The following is a 25137-nucleotide window of genomic DNA, read 5'->3' on the forward strand; positions in this document are numbered from 1 at the left end:
CTTCCCCTTCCGCGAGAGTCACAGTTTTGCTTTCACCCTCTTTCGGAAAGGGAAAAAGCCCGTGCTCCCGGTTCAGTTTTTTCGTGTGGTTTTTTCGGTCGATTTTTTTATGAAAAAAAGCTCGTCAAAACCTATCAACATGGGATCTATTTTTAAAGATCTCAACGCGACGCGAGGAATCCAATGGTGAAAGCGGATCGAGATTTGGACGCACGGTTTGAGAAATAAAACGTTTTGAATAAACGAATCTACGAAAAACGAAAACTCCCAGATTACGACAAGTAACATGCGCGCCACTTATTACAACTATAGGAGTTTGATCTTTGCAACGAGTATTCCTCAACCAGGGATTTCGGGAGAAAGCTATTTTCTCCATGTGGCGCTCACGCCCCATGGGCTGGGCTTGAGTTGGGCTTCTATAACGAAATTAGGTTTTTTAGGCAAATATAACGAAACTAGTGGTTGCGGTAATGTGCTATGGGTTGGGCTTCTATAACGAAATGGGCTACTCGGGCTTGGGCTATGGGCCGAACCGAGAAGCAGCAGTTGCATAGTCGCTTCCCACTACAGGCGACAGCACGGGGAGCGCACCAGTTCAGCGGCGGCGGCGGAAAAGGAGAGGAAAGGCGGCCGCTTTTCCCCGCACCCACCACGGCGGCGGCACCGCGGCAGGAAAGGTATGATTCCCTGCCCGATTGCGAAAATCATCCGCTGATTGTCGCATTAGTTGTTATATCTTTTGCGGGGATCGTCGCAGTAGTTGCCTTATGTGGCCGTGTTCTCTAGATTTCTTGCCATGTTCTTCATCTGTTTCCTTGTAAGTTCGTGTCCTTGGTGGTGCGTAGCTCTTCTCGCTGAGACTCTTTCGGTCTCGTTCCCATATTTTGCCCCTGATTCGAGCATAGGCTGATGGAGTCCTTCCGAGTTCGTCTAGTCCTGGAGCTGATTAATCTCGGCGGTTGATGGTTAGGTCTTGGTTAGTATATTAGAGTAGTTCTGATTTTTCTTGTTTTACCATGTTTGACTGATTAGAAAGGATTAATTTATCTCCGCACTCCTTTGGATCTCAATCCATGTCCCTTTCTTGGTTAGCATGTAGTCAGGTGTAGAGCATTTGGACTATACTGATGCTTGTGTCCTTATCCTCGTCTATTTGTTTTTTGTCTTCATAAGAAATAGTTAACCGGGCATTATGAACTGATTGGTTCCAGATATTTGTAAGCCTTGCTGGTTGGTTGATTGATAAAGCTAGGGCTTTGCTTACAAATCATTCTGTTGTTAGACGGTCGGGATAGCGTGTTCCAATCTGTTGTTAGAGTGAGCTTTGTTCTAATTACAGCTGCATTCAGTTGCTGCAATTTCCTTATTTATATTTTTTTCATTTCTGCAGTGACTTGCCTTCAAATCCCAGCCTAGCAAACATGGCAGAGAGCTCGGATGTGCCACTCAGTGGCACCAATGGAAGTGCTGTTGTTCAGGCTGAGAGCTTGGGTGTGCCACTCAGTGACACCAACGGAAGTGCCAGTGTTCATGGTGAAGAGAGCTTGGATGTGCCAGTAAGTGACACGAATGGAAGTGCCACTGTTCAGGATGAATGTTCTTCGGAAGGAAATGAGTTAATCATCGTGGATGAGATGGACTCCTTGTGGGATGATGTAAATACCATGGTTGACATCTCAACATTCGTGACATACTCTGTCATCAAAGGGTTTGTAAAAGATGCAGAACAAGAAATAGGTCAGCAGCTTGCCTCCAAGGATGAAGAGATAACGTTGCTGAACCAAAAGCTGCTACAGCTTGGAAATGGCAGCTTAAGTTTGCCTGAGGGTCGGGATAGAAAATATGATGAAATTTATAGTATTCGTCAACAGCTTGATGCGATTTCCAAGTCACTCTTGAATTCTGAGTGGGGGCTTTTGGGATCCCAGTATAACTCTGATGGTGCAGAAGATGTGAGTAAACAAAGAGGCAAGGAACAATCCTGTAGAAATGGTACAACAAAGGAAGACAGTCCTAGAGTCCCTCCTGAAGAGGTTTTTGGTGATCTGTCATACCTGAAGCACATGGATCAGGATGCTTTGATAGCCCATTTTAATAAAGAGATGAATCATATGAAAAGGCAGCATGATAAGGTCGTGCAAGAGAAGACAGAAGAGATATTCGCACTAAAGCGAAAACTGCTAAAAAAGGAAGGATCCAACCCATGGCATTTACGGAATAACAAAGAATTCGAGCAAATTAGAAAGAAAATCGGGGAAGTTATGGCAAGATTAGATGGCCTTCTCTTGGAGAATAATAAGAGAACCACTTCTGGCATCAAGGCAGAAACATTTGCTGGCCAACACGACAAGAGCAATGCCTTAGATTCTGAAATCCAGCCAATACATTGTGCTGCTACTAATAATCAAGTAGAAGCGTGTGCTTTTCCCATCCAGGCATCACACACTACACCCATAGAGCCAGATCATGCAGAGAAAATTGGAATGTTAGAATCTGATATTGAAGACGCCAGGATGGCAACCATCATTAGAGAAGAGATGGAGATGATTGTAGTAAGAGAGTTCGTTAACGAAATAGAAATACGGTTGCATGGTAATGAGATGGAGTATAACATGAAGCAAGACATTTGTTCAGTCATTCAGAATGAAGCTGTAGCAGAAGCGCTGTTAAACCTCAACTCTGCATTGTTAAAGTTCAATGAGGAAAGGAGCTGCTCTGAAGCGGTATCGACTCTACAGAAGCAAGAGATTGAGAAACTGAAGCGAGCTGTTGACTCTTTCAGTAAAGTAGTGAGGGAAAAAGAGGCGTGTCAGATTGAACTGGGAGCAATGAAGGGTCATATGGATTTATTATCCCATCGACTTGATTTACTTACAGTCAGAGTCGACAAGCAAGACTCTTGTATATCTGAAAAAAACAAGGAGTTTGATATGATTGCTGGCAGGCTGGAGCAAGCTATGGAGGATGTACGTCAAAATGAGATCATTTCCAGTGAGTTGCTCCACAGATTTAGAAATGCTACAGACTCTCTAAAGGAGGCGGAGAAACAAAATCAATATTTACGTAACGTCATCCAAGATAAGGAGAAAATATTCACATCAACCATTTATAAAGAAAAGGAGTTCAAAGAACGCATGACAAGTCTTGTTGAATCTATGAGAGAGTTTGAGAATCTGATTACAGATCAACAAACTATCATTGCAAACAAAATTCAGCACAGTGAATCAAGGTGCTTGTATTTGCATTGCATTCAGTACTGGGGATACCTGTTTATTTTTGTGAAAACTAGATTACTTGCTGATAATTAATCTTATCTTAACTAATCTTGCCATATGATTACCTTTATAGTTCACAGTACTTATGGCTATTCTGTGTTCTATTTCTGTGAATAAGGATGGTGTCCTTTTCTTGCACAGGTTCTGTTTACTGAAAGACCAATGTAAACACCTCACGAAAGAAGGCAATCTTTTAAAAAGAAAGGCATTGCGATACAAGGAGATATCTGAGACAAGAGGATCTAATCTTCAAAAGGCTGAGCTCGAGGTAAATATAATTTCAGATCGTAACGACTAGTATACTTTATTGCTTCTGTTCCATGTATATTGCTTTGCCTGCAAAATGCAACAAGGTTATAACCTTGATAATGCCCTAAAGTGGGAGGCGAGTGATGTATTGAGTTGTGATTTCTGAATTTTTCTGCAGGTGGATTTACTTGGCGATGAAGTTGAGGCCTTAACGGATCTTCTTGCAAAAATTTATATTGCGCTCGACCACTATTCTCCAGTTTTGCAACACTATTCTGGGGTAACTCTCGATAATTAGTCCATCTCTGTTTGAAGTTGACCAAAACAATTTGCTAAAAGCACGAATTCATATAACATGGATGGTAATAGAAATTCCAATCAAATTTTGCTGGTTTGTTTCTTCATTAATGAATTTGCTCTTTGCGTGCAATTTGAGGGCATGTCTAGGATCAGAAAAGTCCACATTACAACCCTCAACTTACTCGGTTTAGGATTCAACCCTGAACTTCAAAACCGGTTGTCCCACACCCTGACCCCCCACTCGGTTTTAACCATGTTGGCTGGTTTTGATTGGGTTTGACCACGTTGAACCCTCCTTACATGTGGGACCCACCCAAAAATCAAAGAAAAATAAATATCTCTCTATTCTCTCTCGCCGGCGACAACAGCTACCGGCCATGTTGACGTTGCGCTCATGGGGAGGCCTCCGACCTGCAATTGAAGGGGGAGCAGCTGAGTCGGGTGGAGAGGGAGCTCTAGGCGTGGGGAATTGATCCGGGATTCACCGTAGGTTTGACACGGTCATCGGCAAACGCAGCAGCGATTTCCGCCAGAGCTGGAGGAGAGGGGTGCGGTTTGAATTAGTGGGAAGCATGAGGAGAAAATGGGTGCGGTTGCCATGCCCCTAATATGCACGCCCGCCATCCCACGACTCACTGATTCCTGTCGTCGATCCTGCCACTCCAGGCAGGGAGGTAGCCGGGTAGAGGAGGTTGGGGCCTCGCCCGTGGCACTCCAGTCAAGGTGGCTGAGCCTCGCCTGCGCCGGTCCCCCGACTCGCCCATTCTTGCCATCGACCACGCTGCCCCGGGTACGGAGATTGCTGGGGAAGTAGGAGGCTGGGGCATCGCCCCGCGTGGCTTCCGGCACGGAGGTTGGGGCCTCGCCCATGGCGCTCCCCAGAGTTTTTGTGCGCGCCTCTGCCGTCGTTGCGCGGCATGTGGAGGAGCAGGTTGTGTGCCGATGACAGCTGGGGGGGGGGGGGAGGATGGCTTGCAAGGGTGCATCGACATCCCTAAGAAAGGAAAGGACATAGACAGAGGAGCTGGGGTGGTCGTAGAATGAGGTCGTGGGGCGGCGGAGCTTGTCAAAGCCGACCAAGCTGGCAGGCGTGCACCTGGTGCCTGCGACAAGACCTGCACCCTGCTCACCCAGCTGGGTTCGCACCGTCGTCAACGCCTTGCTCCTCGTCAGGCACTTGCACGCCGCATCAAGCAAACATTTCCATGGCAAAGGAGCTGGAGCAGCTGCTGGCACTGGCTCCTTGCTCGACTTTGCTGGCTGCACCCACGGTGCATGTCCACTGCAGGTCGGCAGCCAGGTCGCAGCAGGTGGCAGAGAGAGCTTTTATTTTTTGGGTGGGTCCCACAGGCTGACTCAGCAGTCAACGCAGTCAAAACCAAAAAGGGGGTGGATTTCTGAACCAAGTGGCAAGTTAAGGATGTGGGATACCGATTTTGGGTTCTCAGTCCTAAGCGAGTGGCAAGTTGAGGGTTGTAAAGTGGATTTTTCTCGTCTAGGATTACCTATTGCTCCATATCATGCTAGTGTGGTAGGAATTGCTGGCATCCATCGATACAGCATGATTTTCTTGCACCCTTACAAATTATGATTTTGATGTTTCTGTCGGATACTTATTGTAGTCTTGCTTTCACAGGTTATGGAGACCTTGAACATGATCAGGAAACACATCAGCACAACAAAGTGAAATTCCTATGCACATTCACATCAGCTGGTGTGATGCTAACAGCAACCTTGGTTTTATTGGCCTGAAGGCGCACTTCAGGTGGTCCGCGACAACTTCTCTAGGTGGTTGATAAAGCCCTTGCAGTAGAAACCAAGGGCTAGGTAGTGCAGAGTAGCTTGTTCCCCTCAGTAGGCAGTAGATTTTGCTAGTCTTTGAGCACCTTGTAACCGACCCACCCAAACCATGGTTACTGGTTAGTCCTTCCTTGTGTTTGGCTGTGATGCTACCTGCTGGTCTGCAGAGGGGAGGCTTGATTGGCCAGCAACAACGGTTGTGGTGTGCTTGTGACCAAGCTTTCGTTTTGTGACTGAAAATGTATGGCGTTTATGTAAGAGCTTGACAACCGTTGGCATTTGTGTTGGAGCAAATTATTTGAGTTAGCTATTATCTCAGAAATCGACAGTTGGCTGTGTTATTTTCCAATCTTGATATAATGTTGCCTATATGATGGTGATATGCGGCAAGATGGCAAGTTGTCAACATTCCCTTGTTCACTGCATCCCTCTCCTCGGCATCGGTCGTTGTCGCCGCGTCTTTGGCCGACGTGATGGATGCGCTGCCCGGCGAGCCGCCCCTTGGACGAGCAGGGGGCTTCATCGGATGATGACTTACAGTTTGCTTTGTCGATTGGAATTGTAGCCTTCATCAGAAATTTATCAATTTTGCAGCCTTCATCAGAAATTTATCAATTTCACTTGCAAGCGAACCGTTGGCCTGTTGCTCAATACTGAAGAAATACAGAGAAAAAGGAATCTTGTATTAATAGTAATAATTAAAACGAAATTTGTATTGATAATAGTAATTCAGACACCAATTACAGTGAACAATCACACTAGACTAGGAGTATAGTAGAATCAGACACCGATTACATAACTAAAACGAAATTTCTATTGATAATACTAGTTCAGACACCGATTACATCAAGAATAGCCCCATTGGTCAAGTTCTATTTCAAAGACCAAATTTACACCTAGACAAGAATCTGATTCTGATGGCTAACAACTGAGCCACACTGGATTCTGAATCTCAGTCTCATGCCGTGGGTCACTCATTCAGTTGCTCCACGCGAAGTAGGGGCAGACGGTTCCCATGGCCGGCGCCCAGTTAGCGCATCCCGAGAAGCACTTGCCCTGCATCACGCCTCCTCTGCTCGCTAGCCCGCAGTAGCACAAGCACGTCGCAGAGTGGCCACCGCAGGGGCTGATCATGTAAGGCTGCGGCAGCTGCTGCTGGATCGGCGCCGGCACCAGCGCAAACGAGCCACCGAAAGGGTCTGTGCGAGGCGGCTGCTGCTGGATCGGCGGCGGCGCCGACGCCAGCCCCGGTGAGCCACCGCAAGGGCTTGTGCGAGCAGGCTGCTTCTGCATCAGCGGCGGCGGCGCCAGCGAGCCGGTGATGGTGATCTTCACTCCGCGCCGCATGAGCTCAGCAAGCAGCCGCGCGGTGTTGCGCGCGTCGTCCAGCCCGCAGTGCAGGCGGCCCTCCCAGTCCAGCCCCGCCGCCCGGACCGCTTCCTGCAGGTTGACCCGCCCTCCGCCGCCGAGCGCCGCCTGGAAAGGGACTCTCAGATTGATCCACTGATCGAAGTAGGAGGGCTTCTCGATGCCCTTGAAGCGGCACTCGAACTCGAGCATGGTGCGGCAGTCCCAGTCACCCCAGGTCACGACGGCCAAGCGGACGCGTCTCTTGTTCCCTGCCCCCGCCGTCGCCGCCTTCAACCAAGCGTCGTGCAGCCAGAGCGCGTCGCCGAGATCCACTCCGCCGTCGACGTCCTCCTGCCGGATGCCGGTGAGTTCCCTGCAAAACTGGGTCAGCACAGGGTGATGTTTTGGACGAACGTACCTGCGAAACGCGGACTCGATGCGGCCGGTGGCGCCGTCGACGAGCACGGCGGGGAACTCGATGATTTCCTGGGGAAAGATCCGCGCGTCTTTGACGCACGTCGCCTCGAAGTCGACCACCACGAAGAAATCAAAATCTTGCTCCAGGCCCTGCCCGCGCGCCGCCATGATCGCTGCCATGTTCGCCGGAGTGCGCGAGATGGGGGGAAGTTGGGAAGATGGGCGGCGAAGATCGGGGGAAGATCAGATCGAAAACTAGGGTTGCGAACCCGCCGGTGCGTCGTCCCCTTTAAATCTATCGAAGCAAAAACTAAATCTGATTCTTGGATCCGCAGCTCGACGGATTGGCGCAACTTCTATCCAAATCCAATCCGATGCTTTTCGGAACAACAGTAGGCGCGTTTTTTTTCTTTTTGACGTCGGTGGCGCTAATTTTCTAATCTAATCTTTTTTAGGGGATTTTTTTAATCTAATCAACAAACCAAAGGTTGTGATTTTCAGTTGGATCAGCAAACCAAAGGCTATTTCTAATTTATTATTTTAATTGAATAAACCATTTTTTAAAATTGCGCATATATTTGTTGAAACACGGGAACAAAACATTTGTTCGTTGTCACGAATATATTTTTTTGAAAGTTATTCACATTTTCTAAAAACTGTGCTAACAATTTTTTTATACTATGTTAAACTTTTTTTTCAAATTCATGGTTTTGAATTCTTAACTAAATTTATGTTTTGGAAATATATGCATTTAAAATAAAAAATAAAAAGGTGAAGAAAAATAAATCAAAGTGACATCAGCATGATGACCGCTGCGGCTAGGCTAAACCTGGGCATTCTCCATGCCGGGTTTGGTTTCGGTCGGGCTTTGTAAAGCCCAACATTAAAATCCCAAGCCCTTGCCTTGCCCAGCCCAGCTCAAAATAGATGAACAGTAACTTTTTTATTAAAATGATGTTTTTTGAGTATTTAAAATATGTCTTTAGGGCCGGTATTTAAAATATGTATTATACCTATATTTCTAATAAAATAATAATTTATGCTTTGTTTGGGCTTATTTTCGGGTTTCAGGCCAGGCTTCTCGTAAAAAAGCAGAGCGAGAGCCCGACCTAGATGTCGGGCTTTCGGGCTAGGCTATCTGAGCTAGGTTGTCCATGCCCGAGTCTACGCTAGGCCTATCAAGTGTTCCGTTCACGCCACGTCGGCTACTACCTCACAGGATAGGGACCAAACACGCAAACCCCGCTCCTCGTTACGTATTTTTGGGCAGGCCAAAGTAGCTGCTTCACAGACCGATTTTTTTAGGTGTGTTTTCTTTGGATTTTTTCATTTATGTTCTTCCCTTTCGTTTTTGTTCTCATTCATTCATTCTTTCTTTGTTGATTTGCTTTTTTTTCATGTTTGTTTATTCTTTTCCTTTTTCCCTCTTTTCTTCCTCTTTCCTTTTTCTTTCCTTTTACTATTTTTTTTAATTTATGAACATTGCTTCAAATTGCAAATATGTTTTTTGAAATAATGAATTTCTTGAAATAATGAACATTTTTTGAATTCACCAACAAATTTTATAAATTCATGATCACTTTTCTAACTCTTGAATATTTTTTCGAATGGTGTCAACGTTTTTATTCGGTTATTTCTTTCAATTGAGAATTTATATTTGAAATTCAGGAACAAAATTTGTAATTCATGAACATTTGTTGAATCGTCGAACTGTTTTTAAGTAATAATTTTCAAAAATTAGAGTGGAAATTTTCAAATACATGAATATTTTTTGAAATTGTGAACAATGTTGATGAACATTTTTTCAACTCACGAACAACTTGTTCTAATTCACGGCCTTTTTCCATTTTTTAATATGCAATTTTAAAAAAAATCATGAACATTTTTTGATTTCCTGAACATTTTTTTACTACTCGAACGTTCAAATCCACGAAGTTATATTTTTTCCTGAACATTTCAAGATCATGAATATTTTTTGAATTCTCAAATATTTTATTATTTCTTGAAACATTTTTTTTCTGAAATACACTAGTTTTAAAATTATGATTTTTTTTAAAAATAAACAAGGAGCAAAAAAATAAGAAATAAAAAAGGTGGGTCCCGCCCCATCGTGGGCCGGGGCCAAGGGCCACGCAACGCGCCGGTCAGCCAGCCAAAAACTCGGCCGGTTGCACAACAGCCACATGATTGAGTGCGTAACGCCCATTGGATCGGTGGTTCCCCATAACAAAAAAAAGTCAACAAGAAGCAGGTGTTCCCTAACCTCCCCTGCTTAGCTCCACACCAGCACAATGTTGTTTCGCTCGCAAAAAAAATTGCCACCCAACGCGCTCATGGCCGAATTGCCATCGGTTGCACCAGCGCTCGCAGATGCTTGACGTCGTCGCCCCACTACGGTTGCTTATCTGCCGCGCCTGGTTACAACATCGGGCGTTTCAATTCTAGCTCGCCGCCATGACGGTTGCAACATCGAGGCTCCCATTCCAGCTCACCGTACGTCGATTGTAACATTTGTCGCCTTCGTTTACAACTCGCCGTCGTGCTAGTTCTAGCTTACTATAGTTGAGGGAGTCCTGAACTAAGGGGTTCTCGAGAGTCCGGTCCGTGTGTTGTGAGCCGGACTGATGGGCCGTGAAGATACAATGTAGAAGGTCTTCCCCCATGTCCGGATGGGACTCTCCTTTGCGTGGATGGCAAGTTTGGCGTCTGGATGCGTAGTTTCCTTTCTGTGTAAACCGACTATGTACAACCCTAGGCCCCTCCGGTATCTATATAAACCGAAGGGGTTAGTCCGTAGAGGCTATCAAAATTCATATAGGCTAGACATCTAGGGTTTAGCCATTACGATCTCGAGGTGGATCAACTCTTGTAACCCCTATACTCATCAAATACAATCAAGCATGACGTAGGGTTTTACCTCCATTAAGAGGGCCTGAACCTGGGTAAACATCGTGTCCCCTTGTCTCCTGCTACCTTCGATCCTCAGAAGCACAGTCCGGGACCCCCTACCCGAGATCGGCTGGTTTTGACACCGACATTGGTGCTTTCATTGAGAGTTCCACTGTGTCGTCGACAGAAAGGTTCGATGGCTCGTTCGATCATCAACAACGATGCTGTTTCGGGGGAAACTTTCCTCCCCGGTCAAATTTTTGTGTTCGACGGCTTCGCTCTGCGTGCCAACTCAATTGGCCACCTCAAACAGATCGGCAGCTATGCCCCTGGTCATCAGATCAGTATTGGGAGTCTGAATTATGTCGCTGATATTCGAGGAGACTTGATCTTCGAAGGGTTCGTGGTCCCGACCACCGCTCTGGCCTTCGATCCGGAGAAAACTGCCGGGTCCGAAGATGGGAGTTTGGAGCCCGCCAGACTCTCTGCTATGAAGCTCTCTATCAGAGATCCGGAGGCGATTGTGTCCTCGGCAAGCCCGGAGTCAGACTGTGTTCCCCGTACCATTGAAAAGCCGGACTCACCCCGGACTCTAGCTCCAAATTCTCAAAGTCCACACCAAGTGAGCATGGCCAGGAGGCTTTTTCCCTGGCTAGCTCTGCGGACTCTCATTTCCCCATCCAATCCTCGCCATTAAACGAGGCTCTAGACTTAATGTGATCGCTCGCCATTACAGAGGGATCACCTCTGAACTACGCCCAGCCCGGATTAGGGGTTGAGAGCAGGGAATTTTACGTTCCACCCACCACCCACTTCATAGCCACCATCGAGGACTTAACCGACATACTGGATTACACCTCCGAAGACATCGACGACATGGACGATGATGCCGCAGACGAACAAGGCCAAGACCCGCCGTTTACCGGACGTTGGACGACCACCTCCACATACGACGTGTATATGGTGGATACACCCAAAGAGAATGACGGTGAAGGCAGGAAGGATCTGGTTGAGGACAAACCTGCTGAGGCACCACCGAAGCGTCAACGCCAGCGACGCCGCTCAAAATTGAGTCGTGAAAAAGACAGTAATACCGGCACCGGAGACAATAACACTCCAGAGAACGCTGAAGACCGCGAAGCCCCCGTCGAGCCCGCATCCGAACAGGATGATGGGGAGGAGGAGCAAGTTAACCCCGACGATCTGGTCGGGAACGTGGATTCGGAGATAGCAACTATCTACCGGTCTTAGAGGATGATGTCAGCCTCGGCAACGAAGATTTCATCGTGCCAGAGGAACCCATCGAGCAGGAGCGCTTTAAGCGCCAACTAATCGCAACTGCGAGAAGCCTAAAAAAGAAGCAACAACAGCTCCAAGCCGAACAGGATACACTCAATGACAGATGGACCTAGGTCCTAGCTGCCGAAGAATATGGCCTCCAATGCCCAACAAAGAGTTACCCGAAGCGTCGGCTACTACCACAATTTGACGACGAGGCCCTCGAGCCAATACTGTCAAGACATGAACGCGCTGATGAACCAGACCGGCCACCACGTGGGCGAGATAAAGTGGCCATCTACGCCGAACACCAACCCACACCACCTAGGCCGTAGAGGCAGAGAGACAAAGGCTCCAGGATACACCTATGACCTAAGACAAGACCTAGACAATAGAGCAGGTCAAGCTAGATCTATCTATGGATCAAGGGGGCGTGCCCCAACGCAAGAAGATGACCACCAGGTCTAGCGCGATAGGCATAACCCCACCCGGGCAAAAAACCGCATACGGATGTCATCCGAACTCTGTCGTGACGTTGCCCGATACAGAGGCGCCGCACACCCCTTATGCTTTACCGATGAGGTAATGCAGCACCAGTTCTTGGAAGGGATTAAACCCGTAAGCATCGAATCATACGACGGCACGACAGATCCCGCGGTATGGATTGAAGATTTCCTTCTCCATATCCATATGGCTCGTTGTGACGATCTCCATGCCATCAAATACCTCCCCTTAAAACTGAAAGGACCAGCGTGGCACTGGTTAAACAGCCTCCCAGAGAACTCCATTGGTAGCTGGGAAGATTTGGAAGATGCCTTTCGAGACAACTTCCAAGGTACATATGTCTGGCCTCCAGACGCCGATGACCTTAGTCATATAGTCCAGCAACCCGGAGAGTCAGCCCGAAAACTCTAGACTATGTTCTTAATTAAAAAGAACCAAATTGCCGATTGTCCGGACGCTTAAGCCCTCGCGGCCTTTAAACACAGCATCCGTGACGAATGGCTTGCCCGACACCTCGGCCAAGAAAAACCGAAGTCCATGGCAACTCTTACTGCACTCATGACCCGCTTTTGCGCGGGAGAAGACAGTTGGCTAGCTCGTAGAAGCAACAACATCAGCGACCCTGGCACCTCCGAAGCCAGAGATGAAGGAAATATGCCCTAGAGGAAGTAATGAAGTTATTATTTATTTATTTATTTCATGATAAATGTTTATTATTCATGCTAGAATTGTATTAACTGGAAACATAATACATGTGTGAATACATAGGCAAACAGAATGTCACTAGTATGCCTCCACTTGACTAGCTCGTTAATCAAAGATGGTTATTTTTCCTAACCATAGATATGAGTTGTCATTTGATGAACTGGATCACATCATTAGGAGAATGATGTGATTGACTTGACCCATTCCGTTAGCTTAGCACTTGATCGTTTTAGTTTACTGCTATTGCTTTCTTCATGACTTGTACATGTTCCTATGACTATGAGATTATGCAACTCCCGATTACCGGAGGAACACTTTGTGTGCTACCAAATGTCACAACATAACTGGGTGATTATAAAGGTTCTCTACAGGTGTCTCCGATGGTACTTGTTGAGTTGGTATAGATCGAGATTAGGATTTGTCACTCCGATTGTCGGAGAGGTATCTCTGGGCCCTCTCGGTAATGCACATCACTATAAGCCTTGCAAGCAATACAACTAATGAGTTAGTTGCTGGATAGTGCATTACGAAATGAGTAAAGAGACTTGCTGGTAACGAGATTGAACTAGGTACTGAGATACCAACTATCGAATCTCGGGCAAGTAACATACCGATGACAAAGGGAACAACATATGTTGTTATGCGGTTTGACCGATAAAGATCTTTATAGAATATGTAGGAGCCAATATGAACATCTAGGTTCCGCTATTGGTTATTGACCGGAGACGTGTCTTGTTCATGTCTACATAGTTCTCAAACCCGTAGGGTCCGCACGCTTAACGTTCGGTGACGATCGGCGTTATGAGTTTATGTGTTTTGATGTACCGAAGGTAGTTCGGAGTCCCGGATGAGATCGGGGACATGACGAGGAGTCTCGAAATGGTCGAGACGTAAAGATCGATATATTGGACCACTATATTGGGACACCGAAAAGGTTCCGAGTGATTCGGGTATTTTTCGGAGTACCGGGGAGTTACGGGAATACAGGGAAGAAGTATTGGGCCTCATGGGCCAAGTGGTGGAAGAGAGGAGGCAGGGCGCGCGGACCCCCTAGCCCAAACCGAATTGGACTAGGGGGCCGGCCCCCTTTCCTCGTTTCCTCCCTCTCCTTCCTTCTCCCCTTCCCCCTTCCTTTCCTCCTCCTAGGAGTAGGAAAGGGGAGTCCTACTCCTACTAGGAGGATGACTCCTCCTCCTGGCGCGCCCTAGGAGGGCCGGCCGGCCTCCCCCTTGCTCCTTTATATACGGGGGCAGGGGGCACCCTAGAACACACAAGTTGATCATTGATCCCTTAGCCGTGTGCGGTGCCCCCCTCCACCATAATCCACCTTGATCATATCGTAGCAGTGCTTAGGAGAAGCCCTGCGTTGGTAGCTACATCACCACCGTCATCACGCCGTCTTGCTGACGGAACTCTCCCATGAAGCTCTACTGGATCGGAGTTCGTGGGACGTCATTGAGCTGAACGTGTGCTGAACTCGGAGGTGCCGTGCGTTCGGTACTTGGATCGGTCGGATCGTGAAGACGTACGACTACATCAACCGCGTTCTCATAACGCTTCTGCTTATGGTCTACGAGGGTACATGGACGATACTCTTCCCTCTCGTTGCTATGCATCACCATGATCTTGCGTGTGCGTAGGAATTTTTTTGAAATTACTACGTTCCCCAATAGTGGTACCAGAGCCAGGTTTATGCGTAGATGTTATATGCGCGAGTAGAATACAAGTGAGTTGTGGGCGATACAAGTCACACTGCTTACCAACATGTCATACTTTGGTTCAGCGGTATTGTTGGATGAAGCGGCCCGGACCAACATTACGCGTACGCTTACGCGAGACTGGTCCAGTCTACCGACGTGCTTCGCACACAGGTGGCTGGCGGGTGTCAGTTTCTCCAACTTTATTTGAACCGAATGTGACTACGCCCGGTCCTTGTTGAAGGTTAAAACAACACTAACTTGATGAAATATCGTTGTGGTTTTGATGCGTAGGTAAGAACGGTTCTTGCTCAGCCCGTAGCAGCCACGTAAAACATGCAACAACAAAGTAGAGAATGTCTAACTTGTTTTTGCAGGGCATGTTGTGATGTGATATGGTCAAGACATGATACTATATTTTATTGTATGAGATGCTCATGTTTTGTAACGGAGTTATCAGCAACTGGCAGGAGCCATATGGTTGCCTCTTTATTGTATGCAATGCAATCGCCCTGTAATTGCTTTACTTTATTACTAAGCGGTAGCGATAGTCATGGAGGAAATAGTTGGCATGACGACAATGATGCTTCGATGGAGATCAAGGTGTCAAGCCGGTGACGATGGTGATCATGACGGTGCTTTGGAGATGTAGATCATAGGCACAAGATGATGATGGCCATATCATATCACTTATATTGATTGCATGTGGTGTTTATCCTTTATGCATCTTATTCTGCTTGATTGACGGTAGCATTATAAGATGATCTCTCACTAAATTTCAAGATACAAGTGTTCTCCATGTGTATGCACCGTTGCCAAAGTTCGTCGTGCCGAGACACTACATGATGATTGATGACCCACAAGTATAGGGGATCTATCGTAGTCCTTTCGATAAGTAAGAGTGTCGAACCCAACGAGGAGCAGAAGGAAATGATAAGCGGTTTCCAGCAAGGTATTCTCTGCAAGTACTGAAATAAGTGGTAACAAATAGTTTTGTAATAAGGTAAATTGTAACGAGCAACAAGTGACAAAAGTAAATAAAGTGCAGCAAGGTGGCCCAATCCTTTTTGTAGCAAAGGACAAGCTGAAACAAACTCTTATAATAGGAAAAGCGCCCCCGAGGACACATGGGAATATCGTCAAGCTAGTTTTCATCACGTTCATATGATTCGCGTTGGATACTTTGATAATTTGATATGTGGGTGGACCGGTGCTTGGGTGCTGTTCTTACTTGAACAAGCATCCCACTTATGATTAACCTCTATTGCAAGCATCCGCAACTACAACAAAAGTATTAAGGTAAACCTAACCATAGCATGAAACATATGGATCCAAATCAGCCCCTTACGAAGCAACGCATAAACTAGGGTTTAAGCTTCTGTCACTCTAGCAACCCATCATCTACTTATTACTTCCCAATGCCTTCCTCTAGGCCCAAATAATGGTGAAGTGTTATGTAGTCGACGTTCACATAACACCACTAGAGGCTAGACAACATACATCTTATCAAAATATCAAACGAATACCAAATTCACATGACTACTAATAGCAAGACTTCTCCCTTGTCCTCAGGAACAAACGTAATTACTCACAAAGCATATTCATGTTCATAATCAGAGGGGTAATAATATGCATAAAGGATCTGAACATATGATCTTCCACCAAATAAACCAACTAGCATCAACTACAAGGAGTAATCAATACTACTAGCAACCTACTAGCACCAATCCTGGACTTTGAGACAAGAATTGGATACAAGAGATGAACTAGGGTTTGGAGATGAGATGGTGCTGGTGAAGATGTTGATGGAGATTGCCCTCTCTCGATGAGAGGAGCGTTGGTGATGATTTCCCCCTCCCGGAGGGAAGTTTCCCCGGCAAAACAGCCCTGCGGAGCTCTAGATTGGTTCCGCCTCATGGCGGCGGAGTCTCGTCCCGAAAGGTTGCTTCTTATTTTTTTCTCATCGAAAGACTTCATATAGGAGAAGATGGACGTCGGAGACCCACCAGGGGGCCCACGAGGTAGGGGGGCGCGCCCTAGGGGGGGGGCGCCCCCACCCTCGTGAGAAGGGTGTGGGTGCCCTGGCCTTCATCTTTGGCGAGGATTTTTCTTTATTTCTTTTAAGATGTCCCGTGAAGTTTCAGGACTTTTGGAGTTGCGCAGAATAGGCCTCTAATATTTTCTCCTTTTCCAGCCCAGAATTCCAGTTGCCAGCATTCTCCCTCTTTATGTAAACCTTGTAAAATAAGAGAGAATAGCCATAAGTATTGTGACATAAAGTGAAATAACATTCCATAATGCGACAAAAATCGATATAAAAGCATGATGCAAAATGGACGTATCAACTCCCCCAAGCTTAGACCTCGCTTGTCCTCAAGTGAAAAGCCGATAACAATAAATATGTCATCATGTTTAGAGGTAGAGGCGTCGATAAAAATAAAATACAAACATGAAGGCATCATGATTATTCCCATAACAGCAACATATATAGATTTTTTCATATGATTACTTATGTTCAAGTGATGATCTATTCACAATGCAAAAGTATAAATCATAAACCTTATTGGGCTCCAACAAACTATAATCTCGGTCATTGAAGCAATTGCAATTTATCATAACATCGGAAAGAGTCTATGTCAGAGCTAAAAAGCAAGTCCACATACTCAACTATCATTTAGTCCTCCATAATTGCTAACACTCACGCGATACTTGTGGTTACGGAGTTTTAATCGGACACAGAGAAAGATAGGGGCTTATAGTTTTGCCCCACAACCTTTTACCTCAAGGGTAATGTCAACAATAATGGTTCATGCTCCCCCACATCCAATTAGATATATATATATCATGTTCTTTCCAACATGCTGAGCTTGCCAAAGGATAAAATGAAAAAGAAAAGGTGAAGATCACCATGACTCTTGCATAAGGTAGAAGATAATAATAAAGGATATGCCCTTCGCAGAGGGAAGCAGAGGTTGCCATGCGCTTTTATGGTTGGATGCATAAAATCTCAATGCGAAAGAACGTCACTTTGTATTGCCCCTTGTGATGTGAACCTTTATTATGCAGTCCGTCGCTTTTATTACTTCCACATCACAAGATCGTATAAAGCTTATTTATCCCACACCAATCAATCATACACATTTAGAGCAATTTTTGTTTCTTTGCACCGATGACAACTTACTTGAAGGATCTTGCTCAATCCATAGGTAGATATGGTGGACTCTCATGGCAAAACTGGTTTAGGGATATTTGGAAGCACAAGTAGTATTTCTACTTGGTGCTGAGAATTTGGCTAGCATGAGGGGGAAAGGCAAGCTCAACAAGTTAGAGGAACCATGACAACATACTTTATCTCAGATATAAGAAAGACATAACTCATTACGTTGTCTTCCTTGTCCAACATCAACTCTTTAGCATGTCATATTTTAATGAGTGCTCCCAATCATAAAAGATGTCAATGATAATATATCTATATGTGAAACCTCTCTTTCCTTATTACTTCCTATTAATTGCAACAATGACCAAAGCTATGTCTGCCAACTCCCAACAACTTTTAATCATCATACTCTTTCTATGTGAAGTCATTACTCTCAATAAGATCAATATGAACTTGTTGTTTCTTTTTATTCCTTTCCTCTTTTCTTTTATTCACCCAAGATCATGGCAAAATAATTAGGCCCTTAACTCAACACTAATCTTTATTATATATAACTCACGGACTCAATTACAAAGAGAGATCATAAAGCAAAACTCAAAACTAGATCATGCCATAAACTTTATTCTACTAGATCAAGATACTACTAATAGGATCGAACTAAGAAAAACGGTAAAGATAGGAGTTGTGATTGTGATACGATACCGGGGCACCTCCCCCAAGCTTGGCAGTTGCCAAGGGGAGTGCCCATACCCAGATACTCAATTCTTCTTTGTTGGAGGAGATGGTGGAGGTGTTGTTGATGATGCAGGCTTGTCATCCATCTTCCAAGGCATAGATTCACCATCATAGAAAGATGATCGAGTCTCCGAAATCCTCAAATCTGCAGCCAAACTCATTCTTTTGAATCTATATTCATACTCACACTTTTGGTTTTGAAGGTCATAGACTTGGGCTTGGAGGTGCTCGATCTTCTCGAAGAACTTGTCCTTGGAGGCGCTTGGGGCCGTCATGATAACCTAGATCTGTCAGAAAAACAGCTCGAAACAAAAACAGGAGATTTTTGCGTGATACGGGAGTCAAAACCTTCGGGAGAATATATAATGAATTTTTACCGACCAAAATACGTAACGTGCAAGAAAACGGAGCCCGGAAGGCACACGAGGTGCTCACGAGGTAGGGGGGCGCGCCCAGGGGGGTAGGGCGCGCCCACCACCCTTGTGGGGCCCTCGTGTCCTTCCCGGACTGCTACTTATTTTTCTATTTTTCTAAATATTCCAAAACAGAGAAATATTGCCTTAGAAATTGTTTTGGAGTCGGTTTACTTACCGTACCACATACCTATTCCCTTTCGGAGCCTGAAACGTTCCGGAAAGTGTCCCTTATGTATTCCTCTGGGGTTACGGTTTCAATAATATTGGTTTCAACATTCATGGGATTACCCGAGATATAATGTTTGATTCTTTGACCGTTTACCACCTTCGGATTTGTGCCTTCGAAGTTGTTGATTTTTATTGCACTGGAACGATAGACCTCCTCGATAACATAGGGGCCTTCCCATTTAGAGAGAAGTTTTCCTGCAAAAAATCTTAAACAAGAGTTGTATAGCAATACATAATCACTTACATTAAACTCATGCTTTTGTATCCTTTTGTCATGCCATCTTTTAACTTTTTCTTTAAATAACTTGGCATTTTCATATGCTTGGGTTCTCCATTCATCAAGTGAGCTAATATCAAATAACCTCTTCTCACCGGCAAGTTTGAAATCATAGTTGAGCTCTTTAATAGCCCAATATGCCTTATGTTCTAGTTCGAGAGGTAAGTGACATGCTTTTCCATATACCATTTTATATGGAGACATACCCATAGGATTTTTGTATGCAGTTCTATATGCCCATAATGCACCATCAAGTTTCTTGGACCAATTCTTTCTAGACCTATTAATAGTCTTTTGCAAAATTAATTTGAGCTCTCTATTGCTCAATTCTACTTGACCACTAGACTGTGGATGATAAGGAGATGCAATTCTATGATTAACATCATATTTAGCAAGCATTTTACGGAAAGCACCATGAATAAAGTGTGAACCACCATCAGTCATTAAATATCTAGGGACTCCAAACCTCGGAAAAATAACTTCCTTAAGCATTTTGATAGAAGTGTTATGATCAGCACTACTAGTTGGAATAACTTCTACCCACTTAGTAACGTAATCAACAGCAACTAAAATATGTGTATATCCATTAGAGGCAGGAAAAGGTCCCATATAATCAAAGCCCCAAACATCAAACAGTTCAATAACAAGAGAATAATTCATAGGCATTTCTTGACGTCTACTAATATTACCAATTCTTTGACATTCATCACATGACAAGACAAACTTACGGGCATCCTTGAAGAGAGTAGGCCAATAAAAACCAGATTGCAATACCTTATGTGCAGTTCTATCTCCAGCGTGGTGTCCTCCATAAGACTCGGAATGACACTTGCGTAGGATCTGTTCCTGTTCATGCTCAGGTACACAACGTCTAATAACATCATCTACTCCTTCTTTATAAAGATGTGGGTCATCCCAAAAGTAATGTCTCAAATCATAGAAGAACTTTTTCTTTTGTTGGTATGTGAAGCTAGGTGGTATGAATATAGCAACAATATAATTAGCATAATTAGCATACCAAGGACTACTACGAGAAGTACTTATAACATTTAATTGTTCATCAGGAAAGTCATCATTAATAGGTAGTGGGTCATCAAGAACATTCTCTAACCTAGATAAGTTGTCTGCAACGGGGTTCTCAACTCCTCTTCTATCAATAGTATGCAAATCAAATTCTTGTAGCAAGAGAACCCATCTAATAAGTCTAGGTTTAGCATATTTCTTCTCCATAAGATATTTAACAGTAGCATGATCAGTGTGGATAGTTACTTTAGAATCAACAATATAAGGCCTGAACTTATCACAAGCAAATACAACTGCTAAAAGTTCTTTTTCAGTTGTAGCACAATTTTTTTGAGCATTGTCTAGAGTCTTACTAGCATAATGGATAACATTTAATTTCTTATCAACTCTTTGCCCTAGAACAGCACCTACAGCATAATCGCTAGCATCACACATAATTTCAAAGGGTAAATTCCAATCAGGTGGCTGAACAATAGGTGCAGAGACTAATGCTTTCTTAAGTATTTCAAATGCTTCTACACAACCATCATCAAAGACAAATGGTATATCCTTTTGCAATAAATTAGTCAGAGGCCGAGGAATTTTTGAGAAGTCCTTAATGAACCTCCTATAAAATCCGGCATGACCAAGGAAACTTCTTATATCTTTGATGTCCTTGGGACACGGCATCTTTTCAATAGCATCAACCTTGGCTTTATCAACTTCAATACCTCTTTCAGAAACTTTATGCCCCAAGACAATACCTTCATTAACCATAAAGTGGCACTTTTCCCAATTCAAGACAAGATTAGTTTCTTCATATCTCTGCAAAACTTGATCAAGATTGCTCAAGCAATCATCAAAAGAAGATCCATAGACGGAAAAGTCGTCCATGAAAACCTCACAAATCTTTTCACAAAAGTCAAAGAATATAGCCATCATGCATCTTTGAAAGGTAGCAGGTGCATTACATAAACCAAAAGGCATACGTCTATAAGCAAAAGTACCAAAAGGGCATGTAAAAATAGTCTTTGATTGATCTTTAGCTGACACAGGTATTTGAGAGAAACCAGAATAACCATCTAGAAAGCAGTAATGTGTATGTTTGCATAATCTTTCTAGCATTTGATCGATAAAAGGTAAGGGGTAATGATCTTTCTTAGTAGCCTTATTTAATTTGCGGAAATCAATTACCATCCTATAACCTGTAATAATTCTCTGTGGAATCAATTCATCTTTATCATTAGGAACAATAGTAATACCTCCCTTCTTAGGGACACAATGAACAGGACTTACCCACTGACTATCAGCAACGGGATAAATTATGCCTGCCTCCAGAAGCTTTAGTATTTCTTTTCTTACCACTTCTTTCATTTTAGGATTCAGACATCGTTGAGGATCACAAACTGGTTTGGCATCTGCTTCCAAATTTATTTATGCTGACATAGAGTGGGACTAATGCCCTTAAGATCATCAAGAGTATATCCAATAGTAGCATGGTGCTTCTTCAGAGTTTTCAATAATCTTTCTTCTTCATGCTCTGAAAGGTTAGCACTAATAATAATAGGATATATCTTCTTTTCATCAAGATAAGCATATTTAAGATTATCAGGCAATGGTTTAAGCTCAAACACGGGATCACCCTTAGGTGGAGGGGGATCCCCTAGGATTTCAACAGGCAAATTGTGTTTCAAAATAGGTTCCTGTTTAAAGAATACTTCATCTATTTCCCTTCTTTCATTCATAAACATATCATTCTCATGGTCTAGCAAATATTGTTCTAAAGGATCACTAGGAGGTACGGCAATAGAAGCAAGACCAATAATTTCATCCTTACTAGGCAATTCTTCTTCACGGTGTTGTTTACTAAATTTAGAGAAATTAAACTCATGAGTCATATCATCTAAGCCGACAGTAACAACATCCCTTGTGCAATCTATGGTAGCATTAACAGTATTCAAGAAGGGTCTACCAAATATAATGGGACAAAAGCTATCTTGTGGAGAACCAAGAACAAGAAAATCAACAGGATATTTAGTTTTCCCACACAAGACTTCAACATCTCTAACAATTCCCATTGGTGAAATAGTATCTCTATTAGCAAGTTTAATAGTGACATCAATTTCTTCTAACTCAACAGGTGCAATGTCATGCATAATTTCTTTGTATAAGTCAATAGGTATTGCACTAGCACTAGCACCCATATCACATAAGCCATGATAACAATGATCTCCTATTTTAACAGAAATAACAGGCATGCCTACCACAGGTCTAGGTTTATCTGTATCACGGGGTTTAGCAATTCTAGCAATTTCATTACAGAAGTAAATAACATGCCCATCTATATTATCAGACAAGAGATCTTTAACAATAGCAATATTAGGTTCAACTTTAACTTGCTCAGGAGGTGTATATGTTTTAATATTGCTTTTATGAACCATAGTTGAAGCTTTAGCATGATCCTTTATTCTAACAGGGAAAGGTGGTTTCTCAACATAACAAGTAGGAACAATAGGATCATTATAAGTGACAGTCTTTTCTTCAACTTTAATAGGTGCAGCTACTTTTAATTCTATGGGAGGATGATATTTAAACCACTTCTCCTTAGGGAGATCAACATAAGTAGCAAAAGATTCACAGAAAGAAGCTACTATCTCAGAATCAAGTCCATATTTAGTGCTAAACTTACGGAAAATATAGGTATCCATAAAAGATTTAACACAATCAAACTTAGGTGTCATACCTGACTCCTTACCTTTGTCGAGATCCCAATCTTCAGAGTTGCGTTTAATTCTATCCAATAAATCCCATCTAAATCCAATAGTCTTCATCATAAAAGAGCCAGCACAAGAAGTATCAAGCATGGTGCAATTATTTTCAGAAAGCCGAGCATAAAATTTTTGAAGAATTGTTTCTCTTGGGAGCTCATGATTGGGGCATGAATATAACATTGATTTAAGCCTCCCCCAAACTTGAGCGATGCTTTCTCCTTCGCGAGGCCAAAAATTATATGTATAATTGCGGTCACGATGAACAAGATGCATAGGGTAATACTTTTGATGAAATTCCAATTTCAATCTTCTATAGTTCCATGATCTCGTATCATCACATAGCCCCATGTCAATGCATCTTCCTTCAAAGATAAAGGGAAGACCTTCTTCTTAATAACATCTCCGGGTACACCTGCAAGCTTAAATAATCCACAAACTTCATCCACATATATTAGGTGCTCATCAGGATGCACTGTTCCGTCTCCTGCAAAAGGATTAGCTAGCAGTTTTTCTATCATACCCGAAGGAATTTCAAAGCAGACATTTTCATTTTCAGTAGGTTCAGTAGGTTGAGGAGCAACTCTTTGCTCTACTGGTCGGGGTGAAGATACCCCGAACAAGCCCCTCAGAGGATTACTTTCCATAGTAACAAGTGACAGTAAATTTCAGCACACTATATAGAATTTGGTAAGATAAAATTTATATAGTGTGCTGAAATTTACTGTCACTTGTTACTATGGAAAGTAATTCTCTGAGGGCCTTGTTCAGGGTATCTTCACCCCGACCAGTAGAGCAAAGAGTTGCTCCTCAACCTACTGAACCTATTGAAAATGAAATTCCCTATGAGTATCCTTCAAGTATGATAGAAAAACAGCTAGCTAATCCTTTTACAGGAGATGGAACAAAGTATCCTGATGAACACCTAATATATGTGGATGAAGTTTGTGGATTATTTAAGCTTGCAGGTATACCCGATGATGTTGCTAAGAAGAAGGTCTTCCCTTTATCTTTGAAGGGAGACGCATTGACATGGTTGTGATACGAGATCGTGGGACTATAAAAGATTGAAATTGGAATTTCATCAAAAGTATTACCCTATGCATCTTGTTCATCATGATCGCAATTATATATATAATTCCTGGCCTCGTGAAGGAGAAAGCATCGCTCAAGCTTGGGGGAGGCTTAAATCAATGTTATATTCATGCCCCAATCATGAGCTCCCGAGAGAAATAATTATGCAAAGTTTTTATGCTCGGCTTTCTGAAAACAATCACAACATGCTCGATACTTCTTGTGCTGGCTCTTTTATGATGAAGACTATTGAATTCAGATGGAATTTATTGGATAGAATTAAACGCAACTCTGAAGATTGGGACCTCGACGAAGGTAAGGAGTCAGGTATGACACCTAAGTTTGATTGTGTTACATCTTTTATGGATACCGATATTTTCCGTAAGTGTAGCACTAAATATGGACTTGATTCTGAGATAGTAGCTTCTTTCTGTGAATATTTTGCTACTTATGTTGATCTCCCTAAGGAGAAGTGGTTTAAATATCATCCTCCCATAGAAGTAAAAGTAGCTGCACCTATTAAAGTAGAAGAAAAGACGGTCACTTATAATGATCCTATTGTTCCTACTTCTTATATTGAGAAACCACCTTTCCCTGTTAGAATAAAGGATCATGCTAAAGCTTCAACTATTATTCGTAAAAGAAATATTAGAACTTATACACCTCCTGAGCAAGTTAAAGTAGAACCTAATATTGCTATTGTTAAAGATCTATTGTCTGATAATATTGATGGGCATGTTATTCAGTTCGAAGGTGAAACTGCTAGAATTGCTAAACCGTGTGATAAAGATAAACATAGACCTATGGTAGGCGTGCCTGTTATTTCTGTTAAAATAGGAGATCATTGTTATCATGGCTTATGTGATATGGGTTCTACCGCTAGTGTTATACCTCATGACTTATACAAAGAAATTAAGAATGAAATTGCACCTGTTGAGTTAGAAGATATTGATGTTACTATTAAACTTGCTAATAGAGATACTATTGCACCAATTGGAATTGTTAGAGATGTTGAA

The 25137-nt window shown here is 43.4% G+C and overlaps 2 protein-coding genes across 3 annotated transcripts; one reads left to right on the top strand and one right to left on the bottom strand.

Annotated features, from left to right (window-relative positions):
- Positions 1-538: 538 nt before the first annotated feature.
- Positions 539-5946, top strand: LOC125543485 (WPP domain-associated protein-like). 2 transcript variants are annotated; one of them, XM_048706851.1, is made up of 5 exons: positions 539-677; positions 1391-3229; positions 3417-3543; positions 3703-3804; positions 5461-5946. In XM_048706851.1, exons 2-5 carry the CDS (start codon positions 1422-1424, stop codon positions 5509-5511), a joined length of 2088 nt encoding a protein of 695 aa, XP_048562808.1. In that variant the 5' UTR covers positions 539-677; positions 1391-1421; the 3' UTR covers positions 5512-5946. The 2 variants fall into 2 exon arrangements, with proteins under 2 accessions (XP_048562808.1, XP_048562807.1); XM_048706850.1 differs by lacking the exon at positions 539-677 and adding an exon at positions 685-817.
- A 474-nt stretch (positions 5947-6420) lies between these two features.
- LOC125543486 (ERI1 exoribonuclease 2-like) lies at positions 6421-7781 on the bottom strand. Its single transcript, XM_048706852.1, has one exon. It carries the CDS (start codon positions 7569-7571, stop codon positions 6603-6605), a length of 969 nt encoding a protein of 322 aa, XP_048562809.1. The 5' UTR covers positions 7572-7781; the 3' UTR covers positions 6421-6602.
- Between the last annotated feature and the right edge of the window lie 17356 nt (positions 7782-25137).

Source organism: Triticum urartu, chromosome 3 (genome assembly GCF_003073215.2).
Source record: "Triticum urartu cultivar G1812 chromosome 3, Tu2.1, whole genome shotgun sequence".
NCBI lineage: Eukaryota > Viridiplantae > Streptophyta > Magnoliopsida > Poales > Poaceae > Triticum > Triticum urartu.